The sequence below is a fragment of the Colletotrichum karsti genome (assembly GCF_011947395.1).
Source record: "Colletotrichum karsti strain CkLH20 chromosome Unknown Scaffold18, whole genome shotgun sequence".
NCBI classification, from domain to species: domain Eukaryota; kingdom Fungi; phylum Ascomycota; class Sordariomycetes; order Glomerellales; family Glomerellaceae; genus Colletotrichum; species Colletotrichum karsti.
The window spans coordinates 707,965-725,504 of record NW_024065918.1 but is presented as its reverse complement, the minus strand read 5'-3'; the positions used below and the strand labels follow the sequence as shown (position 1 = coordinate 725,504).

The 17,540-nt window shown below is 54.9% G+C and overlaps 1 protein-coding gene across 1 annotated transcript; it reads left to right on the top strand.

Moving 5' to 3' along the window:
* Window positions 1-7,787: 7,787 nt before the first annotated feature.
* On the top strand, window positions 7,788-11,790 carry CkaCkLH20_06297 (KH domain-containing protein; the record flags this gene model as incomplete). Its single annotated transcript, XM_038889014.1, has 4 exons — window positions 7,788-8,417; window positions 8,477-9,768; window positions 9,817-10,769; window positions 10,820-11,790. 4 exons carry the CDS (start codon window positions 7,788-7,790, stop codon window positions 11,788-11,790), a joined length of 3,846 nt encoding a protein of 1,281 aa, XP_038745815.1.
* Between the last annotated feature and the right edge of the window lie 5,750 nt (window positions 11,791-17,540).

The following is a 17,540-nucleotide window of genomic DNA, read 5'->3' as shown; positions in this document are numbered from 1 at the left end:
ACTGTCACTGGCGGGATGGAGACCAAGTGGGTTCCGGACTGCCTGCGGCTGTGGGTTCTCTGCTTCGTTGTTGTTGTTGTTCGTTGTTGTGTTGTTGTGCGGTGCAGCCCGGACGGGGATGTCTCTGGACCTCTCCAGCCGGCTGTCTGGCGGGTGGATTGCCGGTACCTACGGGTATCTTTTGACGATACGGCGCTGGTGGAGGTACATGTCCATGTACCCAGGGTATCCTGAGAGACCGTAGGAAAGACTCGAAAGATCGGGTTCAGCGAGCAGATTGGTACGGATGGCGGGTTGTCTCTGCTCCAGAAAAGATACCAGGTCGGCGCAGTTGAGGATCGAGGATCAAGTGTGTGGGTGTGGTTGTCTCTTTCTCCAGCCTGTCGTCCTTGCCTCAGCGACGTGCTCTCTTGCAAGAAAAACACACACACAAAAAGTGGGGAGCGGGGAGTGGGCAGCACCACGACATCACACACTCACTGATTGAACACAATGTGAACTGACCTGGAACTGGGCGTGAGGAGAGGACCTGATGAATGGACGGGAGAGACTGGGCTAACCTAACGTTCCAACTTAGGTAAGGTAGCCTGGGGGCCGTGGACGTGTGGCCGTGGGATGTGGTGTGGTGTTGTGTGGTGTGGTGGGGAGGTGGAGGTTCATGTCGACATAAAGAAAGGTACGTACCACCCAGCTCGCAATTGCCCCGAGAATGAAGCGTCTCCTCTTTTATTTATTTTAAATTTTTACTTTTTTTCCCCTCGTGCTTATGAGATGACAGAGCTGTGGTTGGCTGTTAATTGCTAAGGTAGGCACCCAAAACAGTGCGTCGCACTTTCATATCAACATCAAGAATTTCCATGAGAGAGCAAGCATTCCAAGACACATGAAGTCAAGGCAAGACTCAGTAGACCAACGCGAAGGGGAAAACATGTCCGAGGCGCAAGACGAGTCGAGTTGCTCCCAGATAGTTGGACTTCTTACTGGTCGCCTGCCGAATGTGCATTGCCAAAGAAGAAATCATGGACTGCCAGCTCCATCGACTGCAACATGCTCCAGCTCGCCGTCAGGTGCATGCTGCGATATCTCTGTGTTAGGCCATCATGAAATTATCATGATTCGGACTCGGCCGAAGTGGACTGCTGTGATGGACTGTCAGGCCTACAGAACGGAGAACCTGACGCAAAGGATCATGTTTAGGCGCCTGCTACGAGCCTTCTTTTCTTCTTTCCTTCCCGCGCCATCTCTTTGACATTGTTCTCTCGACCCTGTTCCAAATCCATTGACTCGGCCAAAGCCACCGAGGTGCCAGCCATGAGGATATCACGCCGTTGCTCGCACAGTGTCTTTGATTCTCCAAGTTTCTTTCCCAGAGGACCTCAGCGGTAAATCGACGCAAGACGCACCATGTTCAGGCAGAACTGGAAAGCGCAGGAAATTCTGAGGTATCCAGAGCCATGCTTTGAGCCTCAACTGGATGATGCCCTTTGTGCCGCCGCCTACATGGCCGATACGGGCAGAGGTAGAGGCAGAGACGCAGTAATGAGGGGCGTGTTCCTAGCCGTGGTGCATCGTACAGGACCTCGTACCCAGAATAGACACCGGGTACCTTGCCGGAGTATATCGTGCAAGTCTGAGCTCTTGTGCGGTTTGATGCACTTTGGATATCTTGGGTAAGTACAGATATGCTAAAGCAAACTATTCGGGTACAATTCGGGAGCTGCTGGATAGCTCAACGAATCCGAATAGCTCCGGCAGCTGGTTCTGGTTCTGGGCCATGTCTGTGGTTCGAGGCCAACGACTGATTGCCTCGGGAGGAACGCAGAAGCGCAGAAGCTCGCATGCCTGCTAGTACCTTAAAAGTAAGCTGCTGTCGGTGCTCTGCTTCAGTTGACTGCTTGCTGCTGGAGCTCCGACCCGGGCGGTCGATCCTTGATCAATCTTAACAGCGAGATGGGCGTCTCTGCCTGACGGAGCTTGTTGATCGTTCGGCGGTTCTAAACTTCTAGTGTCGTCGTAGTCGTAGTAGTGCGCCATGCGGTGCGGTAAGGCCAGGGTTCCGGGGACCCAGGGGTGAGGGGTCGCCGTCGCGGCCGCCGCCGTGGTGGTGGTGGTGGTGGTAGTCTATGCCTTTCGCCGTCGACCGTCATTGCAGTGGGGAGAAAGCTGAAGCACCAAGGGTCTTGGATCTAGGCTGGAGCAAGACACTGAGAGGCGGCTGCAGGGCAGAGAACGGGGCTTGGCCGCCTTGAATGGTCAGAATCATCTCAAACGCTGCCGTCCCGGCCACTTGGTGTGCGACTGCGACTGCGACTGCGACTGCGGGCGAGGCCAGCCCGCTGCCGGCTGTTTGTAAGGTAAGCTATCCGTCCGCAGCTGTAGCTTTGCCAAGAATTGTTTCTGACTGACGTATGTGTGCAGAACTGGCAGAAGTAGCAGGCAGACCTGGCTGAGGTACAGATATCCTAGAGTATGGTTTGCGCGCAGCTTGGGTACTGCAGTCTGCAGACATGTGTTCGTGTGTGAAGATAAGTAGGTACGTACGGGCGTAAGAGGCTAAATGATGTATGCAATGCTATGCAGCGTGGCGGATCTGATGGATAAGTTGGAGGTCGAGGCCAGGCCGAAGAGTTGGATGATGTGATGAATGTTATGCGATGACCTGAAGAGGGCCTCGAGCAGACGGCAAGCGGCTCACAGCCCAGTCCAAGCCCGCCAAAGATGAGGGACGACAAGCGAGGGGTGGCTTTTTGGGGTGACTTGGGCCTTGGAGAGACCTCGGAGAGTGAGAGACATGGAGGGGAAGTTGAGAAAAAGGAGGGGAGGGGAGGGGGTAGACCACAGGAGGGGATTGGGGGATTGGTTCAGGGAGGGGAAGGCACCAAGAGACGAGATGAAGGCGCTTGCTTTTTTGGCCGAGCTTCTGGTTTTCAAGGCATCTGGTTTGTTGGAACCGACCTTAATTACACCAGCAGGGAAATGGTTTCTTGTTGCGACAAAATTCCGCTGATAATTGCGACCTCGTGGGCAGAAATTAAATCGGACATGAGGACCACTGAAATGTTGCTGAAGCGAGGCGGGAGAATCCATCGCGCGTGAGATTCGAGATGATGGTGGATGCGAGTAGCCGTCAAGATCGCTACCTTACTTGGTACACCAGGCATTTGTCTATCCAGAGGTACTTCTAGATGTAAGGTAGGTAGCTTTCGGGATTTCTTACTCATCAGGTACGATAACCTCGAAAGTGCTGCATTGCATCTGAAGAAGAGCTTACGGATACTGCCGGCTCCTTCCCCATGCTTCCGAGATTGAACATTTACCATCTTACCGTAAGGTAGTAAACGCTACAAGAGCTCGGCTTTACCACTCAACGTCAATGTCAAGGTCTTCGCCCACATCTACATGCAAGTCTGACGCCAACGAGAAAGAATAATGCCCGTATTCTGCACATCGAAAGGCAAGGTACGAAGCATCTGCTGGATGGCCTCGATACTGGAGCATTGTACGGATACGGGTACATCCAATATGTCCCCAACCAATACCCTCCTTCTCGGACTCCTTCCCACCACTCTGATGGTGTTCTCGGTCAAGCACGAGACGGCCCGGTCCAATCAATCGCGGGAATGACCGTCATCTTGCACTCGCGCCGACATCAGAACTTTCCAAGTTTCTTCTCCCCCACTCGCTAGAAATATTGGCAGCAAATGGAAGACGCCCAGAAAGAGGATATCACTTCTCGTTTCGTTCCAGCTATTCCCGGCCTCATACACGTATCTATTTCAGGTGAGAGACGCTGGTTTTAGCGTATCCATACATCCACTATCTCATCGTGAAGCACACCAAGACCTCTCTATTCACGATGAGCTGCGACGACGAAATATACTGTACGCTGGTAGGTACGTACCTCCAGCGGGTGCCAGTGCGGTGTGGAGTACCGCTGACCAATGTCTGAGGCGCCTGAGGTCGGGTCCACGGGTGGCTCTTGGTCCTCGCTGTTTCCATTCCACATGGGCAGCTGTGAGTGCTGGGCTGTAGGGGCCTGCCCTGGGAATTTGGATCTTGTTTCAAACCATCGGGGACTGGGACTTCCTGCTCCACACAAAGGGTCCCGGTAATGCTTCATCGCCTGGTTTTCTGACTTCATCACCGTCCAACACTCTCCCGGCATTGATTTCTTTTCTTCTCCAGCGTCCGCCCTCCAAACGCTCAAGTTCCATCGCCTGGTCGTCGACCCGGCCGAATCCCTGGAGCAGCACACACAACATCCTCTGCCCTCCCGCCCGTTATCCGTCTCCCGTCCTCGCCGGTGTCAAACTTCTCTGCTCTCGTCTCGTTCGCTGATGGCTCTCCTACAGATGACAAAAATATACCCGTACCAAATTATCCCATTACCCAGCCCGACAGCCCGACGTCCGTGCTCACCAGTTGGTGGTGCCAGTGTGCCCGCGCCTTTCACACACGCGCGGGTCATGGTTGCACCCAACGCGTCTGGTTGGAGGACACGAAACTGACCGAGGCCGGGCTACCATCGCCAGCGGAATGGACCAAAGACACTCCGTCGTCCACTAAGACCGTTACACCAGTAAAATAAGGTCCCGTTCGTTCCCGTACTAGGGTCGACGATGAGACGGGGATGCCACCAAGGAACTCTCGCCCAATGCCATCATCATTCCTCCTTTGGGTGAGGTGACCTGCCCGCCCTCGCCCCTGCCCACCCGTTTGTGTTTCCTGGCGATGGATTGCCAGGAGATGAGGCCACGCTTCCGCACCATCGGGACTGGAGATTTGGTCCAGCGTTGCCGAATATTTACGTCGTTCCCCGTTCCGGTTCTCCCTGCTTCGTACCTTGCCGTCATGGCAGCATCTCCCGCCAATTTTCCTCAATTCGGGCAAGCTCGCCTCTCGGCTGATATCCACGATGAAGCCATTCTATCCACTTCACAAGAGCCGCCGATATCACGCAATGACGCTGCTTCGGGCTATCTCAGCTTTTCGCTGAGGACGCACGCCGACGAGACAAGCGAGAGAAATCAACGAATCCAAACCACCAGGCAGGATGAGCCATGCAGGATTCCAAGGCTATCTGCCGAGTTTTACCGCCGCCATTTCCTTCCAAATGCCGTTCCCTGAAAACCCCCGCGATTTCGTCTGACAGGCGCCTCGATTCATGGATTATCCCTATCACCACACGAGCTCGAAAGCTCATAACAGCTCTTTCCGGGTACGGAAAGCTGGGCAGCGACTCATGTTCAAAGTGAAAATGATGCTTCATTTTTTCTGTTGCATTGAAAATCCTGACTGCGGCGCATGCAGCCGCTTCCTCGCTTCCGCATCACTTGGAGGGCTGCAGGGTGAAATCTTGTGCTGACTTGTATTCAGGCGTTCGTCTCCTCTCCCCGCAAAGATTCCGATGAGATATGCCCCAACGCGATAAGGTTCTGTCGACCCTAGACGAGATGGCATGGAGCCTTTGTCATCCCCAAAGTTTGCCCTTCCGAGGGGTTCAGCTCTGTGTTCAATAAAGTTGGTCTAGGGCACAAGAGAGCCAACCCAACACCTCAGCATCTTGGTCTTCGTGTTGCCCAAAGCCTCTTCTTGAATATGACGGGATTCGGTCGCATCAAGTCCCAAGGATGGGGCTGAGCTGCTGATGCGATGCTATTATGCTTGCGATTCAAAAGGTCTTGGTCTGAGACGGGACAGTGAGAGGCTGTCAGTTGCAGCCCCCCGACCACGACATGTTTCTCCCTGCTTCCCGAGTCTGGTCACGTCGCACAGCTTTGGGATGCTTGTTTGTCCCTGCGACAAGCCAGCGGTCCCCTTGCTGCTGTTCCTGCAGAATGCGATATGCCTCTCACAGGAGCCCTCCGCCCCTGCGTTGAAAGGTGGCCACTGACGCTTCGCGACGAGAAGCCGGCATGTCGCTTCTGGTTTAAATATGAGATACCATAGGTTTTCCTGTCAGCATTTTCGCCTCACAGCTGTAATCTTCAAGATTCGCCTCGCCAACTGCATTCCGCATAGAGCAGGCGACGATTGACATTGTATACGTGGAGGAGACGTCCTGCGTTGCTTTTCTGAACGAGCAATGCCGTCTGGGTCGCATCAGTCGGCGCATGTCCCTAGGGCGCGCTATGTGCCATCACATCATTTGCTTCTCAATCGCTCTAGCAGCGGCATGTTTGCTTTTCCCAAGGTGATTCCGCTCGGTTAGGTACAGGAACTAGATTCTTGGAGGCCGTCATTCATCAAGCGCCGTGCTTTCCCTGTACCACCTCAGGAGATGAGCTTGATGAGGTTACATGAACACAGACGCTTGCAACCGCGGGTTTTCCATAGATGGCTCCGGGAGCGTTTTCTTGTCATCTGCTCGCGCCCCCACAAGCCGGCGGCTTGCTCGTTTGGTCAAAGGAGCGATCCCAGCAGAAGGCCCGAGACATGATCGCAACGACGTGGTTGGCTTGTCAGTTGCTTGGGCTCTTGACTGTCCTATCGGCGCCTTCAAGAAGATTTGGTCTCTTTGGTCGTCAGTCGAACTAGTGAATATGGCAGGAATGCCATCTCCGTATTGGCGGCGCTGCTGCTGTTCCTGCCAATGCCGGCTTTGATGAAAGAATACAGCGTCTTCAATGGCAACAGTGCCGATATTAGCAGTAGTTATGGTCGCATCAGTAGAAGCAATGCAAGTGATGATGAAGTCAAACCATAATCCTCAGTGCCATTTCTCCAGATGTTATCCCGAGCAGAACGCTCCCAGCTTGGCAACTGATGTGGTCTCTCAAGATATGCCTTTGCACTTTAGCAAAGCGGACTTCAACCTGTATTGACGGTTATTGAAATGCTACGCGCCGTAGAAGACCAATGCTGGACGCTGTCCGCGAAGTTGTCAAGAGCTGCACGACTCCGCGATCCTCGCCGGCCGAAAGTCGAACTCGAGACGGGACGAACGGACCATCCCGGCCTAGTCGGACCCGGCCCGAACCCCGGACCGGCATGGAAGAGCTCCCGTCTCTTAAGATCGCCGGAGGCCAGGGAGACCAAGCAGGCGTCAAAAGCGCCGTTCGAGTCAATCCGAACCCCACGTGATCCGGGAGCAAGTGTCCGGAGCTATGCTCGTCCAATGGCATGCGTCAGGAATAGCGCGGTGCCTCCAGCAGCCAGCTCCAACGGTTGGGCTTAACAATTTAGGTTGTGGCTGAGGGACACTCGTGGAGGCTAAGGGTGGGGCTCCCCAGGTGGAGACCGGAAGCACCACTGGCAGGCGGAACCGTGAAGGATCCCTGCCAGCGCCAGAAATTCCATCCACCGACCCCAATTGAACACCATCGTGGAGTCGAGAAACTTCCACCTCACCCTTTAGCCCATCCGAGCTTCGAGTCTCATCTCGCCCGTCTACTCCCCCATCTCCTTCAACCCATCAATTGGCAGGATTTCACCCTTCTGCCACCTCCAATCCTCCCATTCTACCTCTGCTGGATTTGTTCATTGTTGCCGCAAAGGTTCACAATGTTCTAAGCCAGAAACAAGCTACTCTCCTCGGTTACTTGCTGCTCCACGGTTTTCTACGCTTCGGCCTTCTTTAATCGGAAGTCTGATTCTACTGGTCTTGTCCCCAACTGATACTTGATCGTCAGTTGTAAGTTTTTGATGTTCCGTCGCAGCAACAGCTCGCACCTGCCGTCCGACCCGACCTAACTGGCCTCTCTCCCCCTTGCAGGTACACCGAATTCGCCTATACCGCTCCTATCATCCCACCCTGTCCACGACGACCTCAGTCACCACGAACCACAATGGCCTCTACCGATTCCACCGTCGCCAACGGCGCTGAAACCTCAGCTGCCCAGAAGCTTCTCCAGACTCACGCCGACCACCACCCCACTGTCGAGGAGGTCCCCGATGAGGACCTTCCCCTGAAGTCCAGCACCGGCGATTCTGCCTCCTGGGCCGAGCCCATGTCCTCCAAGGCTGCCGGCAAGCAGAAGGAGCCCGCCGCCGCCGGAAAGAAGCTCGACACCCACTCCCACGAGCTCTTCCCCGAGCTCGGCGCCTCCAAGCCCAAGGGCAGCCCCAACGTCGCCCCCATCTGGGGAGCCAAGAGCAATGTCTCTACCCCCGCCAACGGTCTCTCCCGCTCCTCCACTCCTGCCTCTGGAGGCGGCGCAACCCCCAAGAACGGTCCCCCCTCGATGTCGATTCCCGGTCGCAACGTCGAGACGGTTGTTCTCGAGCCCCAGTACATCCTGAACCGCACCCAGCTGAGGCGCCCCATCCCCGACATCATCAAGGAAATCAACCGCAAGTCGCGCGCCAACATCACCTTGTCTACCGCTACCAACGGTCGTCTCAAGTTCGATGCGACAGGTCCTCAGGAGGTAGCTCAACAGGCCCTCAAGGACCTTGTCCAGCAGATCGGCACGAAGGTTAGTGACAGCAACGACGCCCTTCCTGCTTGCTTCAAGGCTGACAATTTCTTCCACAGAACACCATCAAGGTCCCGATCCCTCAGTCCGCTCGCGCCCACATCATCGGAAAGGGAGGTTCCACCATCAAGGCTATCCAGGAGAAGTCCGGTGCCCGAGTCCAGCTCCCCAAGGTTGAGGATAATGCCCCTATCGACGAGGACGACGACTCCACCATTGATGTCATTGTTGAGGGTAACGCCATCTCAGCTGCCTCTGCTCGCGACCAGATCATGAAGATTGCTGGCGACCGTGCTGCCAACGTCAACACCAAGCTTCGTGGTATTCCGGCCGAGTTCTACCCCTTCATCTCTGGACCCAGCAACTCCCATGTCAGCCGCTACGAGAACGATGGTGTCCAGGTCCGCGTTCCTCCTCACCAGATTTGGGCTCCTCGCGGCCGTAACATGGCTGTGAACGAGGGTGAGCGCCCTGTCTTTGTTCCTGCTGGTGACAACCACATTCAGCTGGCTGGTGACCGTGCTGCTGTTCAGGCTGCGCGTGCAGAGATTGAGCGCCGTGTCCAGGAGCTGCAGCAGCAGCTTGCTGTTGACCAGTTCACTCTCCAGAAGGGTCGCCACCAGTTCATTGCCGGCCGTCGTGGTGAAACCCTCGATGAGTTCTTCAATGAGACTGGCTGCACCATCCTGCTGCCCACTGATGAGGACGATGACTCTGTCACTGTCATCGGCCCTGCTTCTCAGATTGGCAAGGGTGTTGAGACTGCTATGGACAGAGCCATGAACATGCAGTTCTCCACCTTCGACATTGGCCGTTTCCACAAGAATGCCCCTGGTGGTGTTTCTACCCATGCTCGCAACGTCACTCGTTTCCTTAGACATCGCGACTTGTTTGACGAGATCGAGAGAGCCCACAGCACCCACATCAACACTCCTTTCGGCCCCAACGGCGCGTCCCCCTATGAGTTGTACGCCCGCGACGGCAAGAATGTTCTCCAGGCTCAATCCGCTATTGAGAAGCTTGTCCACGCCATCCCGCCTGCCAGAATCGTCCCCATCCCCGTCGACCCCTTCTACCACCAGTACCTCAACAAGGACGTCAGCCCCCGCATGAGGGACAATCACGGTGTCCACGTTGTTCTGCCCGAGGCTGGCGAGGCCGACGCCCCTGTTCTTCTAGTCTTCGAGGGTCCTTCTGCCCCTGAGCCCAAGCCCCAGATCAAGACTGGCCGCCCGACCCAGGATGAGGTTCGTGCCTTCCAGGAGAGCCTTGAGAATGCCCGCAAGCAGATTCTCGACATCATCAACAAGCAGGAGCAGATCTCCTCTGCCTCTATTGATGTGCCCCAGAAGTAAGACCTACTAAAGCTACTGCGCCTACGAGATACTAACTTCTACAGGTTCCACGAGCGTCTTCGCCGCTTCATCAAGAAGGAGCAGGTCAACCGCAGCGATGACCAGATCCCCATCCGTGTCTCCTCCGTCGGCACTGTTGTCACTCTCCGCGGCCCTGCTTCCGCCGTCAAGAACCTCGAGGCCAAGGTCAAGGCCTTTGTCGAGCAGGAGAAGGAGGACGAGAAGGAGCGTGGTTTCACCATGTCCTTTGACTTCCCCCAGAAGTACGCCAACCACCTCATCGGCAAGGGCGGCTCCAACATTAGAGAGCTTCGCGACCGCTTCGACGTCGAGATCCAGGTTCAGGATGGCAAGGTTGAGCTGAAGGGTCCCAAGGCCAAGGCCGAGGCTGCCAAGGCTCACATTAGCTCTCTGGGCCGCACTCTCGCCGACGAGGTCACTCACATTCTCAAGGTCGACCCCAAGTTCCACAGAGAGCTCATCGGCTCGGGAGGAAGCGTCACCAACCGCTTGCAGCAGAAGTACAAGGTGTTGATTTTCTTCCCGCGCTCCGGTAAGAGCCTCAAGGACGAGGAGGGCGCCGACGACGCTGCCAGTGATGCTGGCAAGCCCAAGCGCCAGCAGGCTCCCGACGAGGTCATTGTCCGCGGTCCCAAGAAGGGAGCGGATGAGGCTCGCGACGAGATCCTCTCCCTCCTCCAGTACCTGAAGGACACTTCTTTCACGGCGGCCATCTCTGTTCAGCAGAAGCAGGTCCCGTCCATCATTGGCCAGGGTGGTGCTGCGCTTGACGAGCTGCGCCAGGTTACCGGTGCCAAGATCGACATTCCTAGCGGACGTGATGCCGAGACTGTCGAGATCCAGATTAAGGGCACTAAGTCTCAGGTTGCCGCTGCAAAGAAGGCTCTCGAGGAGAAGAGAGACGTGTTCAACGACACTGTTGTGAAGACCATCGAGGTGGATAAGAAGCACCACAAGTCTCTCATCGGTGCTGGAGGTTAGTTGTCTGCAATCCGGATATTGTGACCATGAGCTAACATAAGATAGGTGCCACCCTCCGTGACATTGTTGTCAAGGCCGGCGGCTCTGACGACCGTCGCGAGCTGGCCCGTACCATTCAGTTCCCCAAGGCGGAGGCTGATGGTAACACCATCAAGGTTGAGGGTCGCTCGGACGTCATCAACAAGATCATTGCCAGAATCGAGGAGATTGTCGCTGAGAAGGAGAGCCAGGTCACCGAGATTCTGGAGGTTCCTATTGAGAAGCACAGAACCCTCATTGGCCGCGGCGGAGAGGCCAAGCGACAGCTTGAGTCCCAGCTCACCGTCTCCATCGACATTCCCCGCCAGGGTGACGGCAAGACTGGTGTCAAGATCACCGGTCGCCCCGAGAACGTTGAGAAGGCCAAGGAGCACATCGCTTCGCTCGTCAAGGAGCAGGAGGGCGAGACTCTGCAGGTTCCCCGCGGTCTGCACCACTCCATCTCCAACAACGGCCAGTTCTTCCGCCAGCTTCGCAACAACCACCACGTCTCGGTTGACCACGCTGGCGCTGCTCTTCCCCCCAAGCCCACCGCCGGCGCTAGCCGCAGCAACGGTGGTGCCTTGCCTCTGATCACCGACGACGACGATGCCGCTGCCGACGTCCACTCCTGGAAGGTTGTGGACACTGCTTCTGGTGAGGAGGGTGAGATTCCTTGGGTCCTCCGCGGTTCTCCCGAGAGCATCGAGAAGGCCAAGACCGCCATCGCCGCCGCCATTGAGCAGGCACGCAAGAACACTCACACCGGGTACCTCGTCCTGCCCGACCCCAAGACCTACCGCTACGTCATCGGCCAGGGTGGTAGCAAGGTCAACTCGATCCGCAAGCAGAGCGGTTGCAAGATCAACGTCCCCCGTAACGACGACAAGGAGGACGCCATCGAGGTCATTGGTACCGCTGACGGCGTCGAGAAGGCCAAGGACTTGATCTTGGCTGCTGTGCAGGAGGGTCTCAGCTCCCGTGCTCCCCGCGACTAGAACTCCGGGAGCAAACCTCGTACACCAGAACCAGAGCCGGTCGAACAGAGCGGGTTCAGGGAGCAGGTGCAAGCCCTCGTAATCAACTGGGCCGACTTACCTCGAGTCGACGTCCCGCAGCCGTCGAATCAGTGGTAGGAGATTGTTGTTTGAGTAGTTGAGATGGGGAGCTACTCTGGTATTCAAAACGCCCGGACGAATAGCGATGTTTCGGGCAAACACTTGACACATATAGTACAAAATGGAATAAATACTGGATTGATCTGACTTGACGCTCCATACGGATGTATCTGATGATGTGATTGATTGATATCAGGGGTGACATAAGACTGTGAAGCCCGTAAATGGAAGCGAGTGTTGAGATGTATCACTGAAGCACTCCATATGTTTTCTTGTCGCTTTTGCTAGCCGCTCTTCTGTCCCTCCTGGGTTCCCGTATTATACTATCGAGTACGTCAATCTTCTGACTGTCGTTGTCGTATCCTCACTTTGGCTCTGTGTGCTGGGCTGACTTCGCGGACTACTTTCTCCGTCAGAACTACCAAATCTCCAATGATCCTGCGTGGCGTAGGTGTATCTCTCAAGACGTTGGCTATGATGTATTCAACGCAACAGGATGGAAAAACACTGCCGATGTCCATTTCGACGCGGATTACTCTTTGCTCTACGTTTTTCCATTCGTGTCCGGTCCTAAGAGCAGTCTGTGGTGACATTCTCTCACTGATCATGTATGCCCCTCCCTCTCGCACTCACGTTGTTAGTACTCCCACGCGACAGTCATGAATCAGCGGGGTGTGCCTCCGGATGCAGGACTTGAGGTTCCCCGACTTGGGGCGGACGAATGTTGACCAGCGAGTCGGTCTTGGAGACGGCGGCGTGGTGTGCAGATTCTTGACCGAGAATTCGACAACAGAGTATCCTTGGTGGTGGGATGAGGGATGGGAAACCCCCACGCCTCGCCACGGTATCCCAGCCAGGTGGGATCAGAGACGGGGGAGGTCCCTGGCGTTGTACGGGCTTCTAGAAGCGTCAAACAGCGTTCCGTCCATGCGACGGAGTGAATTTTCGTTGGGCTAGATCGTTGCTTGTTGACTCGTGTATGCTTTCAGACGCAGTCGTCTAGATAGCTTGTAACATCGCTTCAAATCAACGGTAGTTTAAGGACGTTATTGCTCCGACGCAATCTTCTCGTGATCGAGCTGCCGTTGATGATGATGATTGTTAGTGATGGCAAATGCGGTTTCTCAAAACGACATGCTTCCGAGAGGTGAGAGGTTTTGAAACCTGTTGTACGAAGGCTGTGATATTACCGTCACCAACACCCCGTCTTTCGAAGCCCTGACTATGCCCATAATTGGCGACCGACGTCGCCGACAGTCGCGGTATTCCATTTGTAGTTCACAGAACTAGAATTTTGACATGCATAAACGCCACGGTAGAGTTGGATGTGGCGGAGGAAGGCGTTACCTAACAGTCTTCGTTGTCCTCCAATAATTCGCGCCTTCGAAATATCCAACGGAGATAGATTCCGCTGATGGTGACAGTGCTGACCACAGAGGCCTAAGCTATCTGCGACTATCATGAGGGATCAACAACAAGACAGCACGAAGACGACCAACGTGTAAATGAGCTGTACAGAACAGTTCCGAGAGCTCAGAGAAAACAGCTACTACCTCGGTGGATTTGCAGTTCTGAATTCTCATGACGACCAGTCGTCTACATGACCCAGATTGGCCATAGCTTTAGGATGTAGCGCCTTCTTGTCATAGTCTCTTTGAGCGAAGCCAGAGCAAGAGCATCAAGTCTTGTGTAGAGTTGACCATTTCTTGCGCACGAAGGAGCTGTGGAGATGAAACGGGCAGCCTCCTAGCCGGGAGAGTCGTCGTGACGGTCCAGAGACGCGATGTTGGGTAGAAGGGGGCGGATCCGTACGATGTTTCGACGCTAGAATTGTGCCCAGACGCGGAGGCGAAGGCGGCAGGTCGATGCTAGGTCACGACGAAGTACGGCAAGCCCAGCCCTGTGCTTCGGGACCTCAGACTCCCGTCGACGGACGGGTTTTGTGGGGTCTGGAACATGCATGCTCGCAGGGTTGCATTGCAGCGAAGAAATGTTGGAAGGAAAGTCGAAGGTCTCGTGGAAAAAGAGGAGACCCTACCCCGTCAGGGACCGGTGAACAAAATGGACACGTCTTCGATAACCCCTGAGTTGCCAGACTATTCCTATCTGGCATCATCGTGCCACGGACAGAGCTCGTCGTAGCTCTTGGTAGGTTTGGTTGGATGAAGAGAGGGCGGGTTCCGTTCCGTTGATTGCTGATTTGCGTGTGTAATGGGATTTAGTTGGAGACTTTCCATGATCCGCACCGCCTTGACACGTTTCATTGCCCTACGTTCTGTTCATCTGGATGGGCGGTGACTGACAATCGTGCTGCCTGCCGTTAAGTTGAATAGTCTGGCGGGGTGGTGGACTTGGGGGGTTCCGCACCATTGTCCTCGTCCATGATGAAAGACCTCGATGTGCGAACCTGCTATTGCTGTTAGTTGAGGTTCTTGCGAGGAAATGTTTGGAAAAGGGCCAACTGTTCGCGGTCCTCGAAATCCATGAAAATTCCAAGACTGGGATGTTAGCTTATGAGAATGTTTGTCAATTTGGAAAGGAAAGGTCTGTGCTGCAGCTCCCCTGTCAAATTTGCCCAACTTCCATTTTAAGGTGGTCCCCCATTCGCCCTAGGACTTGGGGCGTTGAGTGCCTGCATCGTGAAGGATTGCGGAAGCTCTAGCTTCAGAACGGGGCAGTTTGGGGAAACGGGGAACGGCCACTTGGGACGGCCAGGGATGCCAGCACGAGAGCTTCAAAAATGGGTTTGTTGAATGACGAAGTTGAGCCTCCAAAAAGAACCACAAAAAAAGAACCACAACCACTGCTCTTCCCAAATATCGTGAACTTTTGAAGTGAGGTAGGTGCAACCCACCCTAAAAACGCAGGAACGAGCAGCTGCCCCCACGGTTCTTGCCAGACCGGAACTTCTCCTTGCTTCTTCGACTGCAAAATCAATTTCTAAGGCTTTGACAGAAGAAATGCAACAACAAATCCGGCACCTCACTGCGCACCTTGCTGATGCGGCTCCCCATGCATGTCTGAGCCAAGTCGGCCAACGCAAATCCTAGGAAAAATATTTTCCTGTCATCTGACCGATTTCAATAAAAGACACCCTGGGCAACATCATCTCACTGCCGTCGCAGCATGCCACCATCAGAGCTTAGCTTCCCGGCACACGTTTCCAGTGTACACGAGCTGCTCGGCGAGGCGCAGCTACCCAGCTCCGTCTATTCGAACGGTCTCTCAAGCGTCCACGATGAGCTCCGCCGACAAGGGACGGGGAGCGTCTCCTTTCTCCACGCTACACCGTCGCTTGCAACCGTCCCTCGAACCGGGAACAGGAACCGCACCCGCGGCGCTCAGTCTCTCCTACCTACTATGGTAGTGTCAGGAGTCAGAATCATCCTCATGTTGGGTACTACGAACGACACACACCGACTAAGCTGGGGGCAAACCACTACCATTTCTCTGTTGTCTCGAAAGCATTCCTACCTCTTGCCTCGGGCATCTGGACTCGAATTCCCCCGCAAAGCTGCTGGCCGACGACCGAATACCCCGGACTTGTCCCTCCAGAGACCAGCGACCTTGGCTTCGGATAGAAGAATTCGGGAACACCAGAGGACAAGTCTCCCCCACACTCAAAACATTGTGACAATCCATCAGAGACTGGGGTCTGAGGGCCTCCCTGTCAACCCCTGCGCCGGCGCATGCCGACAGTGCCACGAGCGCTCGAGCTGCAAGAGGAATCAGTCCCTAGAACCAAATTTAGGACCATCCTCCGCCAGGACCAGACCGCTGGCTCGAACCAGGTATTCTGTGCTGGCTGTCTAAGGAAAACCTCGACATGCAAATTCAGACCGGCCTGGAAGTTCTCGGGTTTCAAAACGATCAAATCCGTCCAGGCAAACCGATAAATAACAAACACAATCGAGGTCGCAGTCGACTCGGAGATAATTCCAAAATGCCTGATGGCCCAGGAGAAAGAGCTACCCCTGTTCAAATGTCGTCGGTTGGCTAGGGAAAGAAGCAACGCAACACCGTCGGACAGTTGTCCGTCCCACGTTTTCTCGTTCCTGGACGAGACGTGTTGTCGAAGCACTCAGTTCCTGGCAAGTCACGAATATAGGGCCGTGTGAGACGCGGTAGCCATGTGCCTAGCAACTATCCCGCACCGCAGTGCTTCGGTCGTCGCTCAGCTCGTCCAGCAAGGTGGAACGCGACAATCCCAGTTTATAACCGAACCTGAGCTACGATACTGAGCTTTTCTCAATTTCTTGGGCTCACTACCCAGCGAGAGAGTATTGACAACTACGGATACAACAGATAACAGAGAACCGCAGTCAGAGCAGTCTGTTCCGGCTGGCTTTCCAGGGTCTTGGCCAAAACGCACCGTTTCAGCGGTCTCGGTGTACGAAACGGACTTTTGAGTGCTAAAAAAAAGAGCACCCCAGTATGGACCGTGAACAACGAAATTACACACGCCTCATCTGAGTTCTCCATATCCCGTCATGTTTAATCAGCTGCAATGCTGCATCTCCTACGCTACCGACTTTGCTTGAGCGAAGTCGGAGAAGATGCTTCGAATCTGAGACCTGTGCAAGGCCGCATACATCTCAGACAGATAGGCGAACCGACGTTAGTGTCTTCTCCATGCATCGAGCTCGCCGGACGGTTCGGACGTGCCTTGCAGCAGCTGTCTAAAGCACCTACAAGCCGCGGCGAAACCTTTTGCACCAAAGTTCACAGTAAACGTGGGCGATGAAATCGCCAGTTACTGGAGATGGAAAAGAAGACGACTTCTAGAAGCCAGTTCGGTTGGCGTCAACGCTTACCTGCACTGGCCAGCCTTACCGCTCAGACGGTGGTGCCCTTGAGAAGTTAAATCTCATCCATCCACACCAGTTGTCGCTAACTCCGGCGGTCTCCAACACGTCGCCATTTGCCATTTGCCATTTGCCACTGGGCCGTTCGTATTTGCCTTCAGCATCTACCTTTGCGTTTTTGTTACCATCTTCCGGCTGGGAAACACATTCAAGAGTAAGAAAATGGGGAACGCTGGATCCATCTGAAGCGATCGAAGATGCGTCGCAAAGGAGCTCTACGTTGTCATCAGACAAAGAGCCGTCGGACTTTCTATGCCAATAGATTGGCCTCTCGTGATGCAGAAGCCACTCTTTATTGAAAACGTCCAAGTTGTCAATGTCTAGTAAGGTCGACAGAATTAGAGGGAGTGGGAGTCGTAAGTCGCGGTTTGACAGCCCTGGTTACAGCCATTGACCTTGGCATGGGTTGGCTTCTGCAACCAAGTCATCTGTCAGAGTCAACCGAGAAAGACACAGTTTTCGCAGAAACAGAACCAGACGCAGAAGAAACAGGGCCCAAACGACACGGCATTAAGAGGTCCAACGCGACTCAAGAAGGGTGGAACAACGTGCTGAGCCACCAGGGAAGAGACAGGAGCATCCAGGACGACAGACGGTCAGCGCAGTCCAGTCGGAGAGTTCCTCGCTGAGACCAGGCAAGCGAACAGGCAAGATCCCGGAGACGGTGTCTCTTGGTCAAGTCGGGTGGCCCACCATGACGCCCCGGGGATGCACCGGCTCCCGCGACTGCGGCATCCACTGTTCCCGTCCTCCAATGATTTCCGA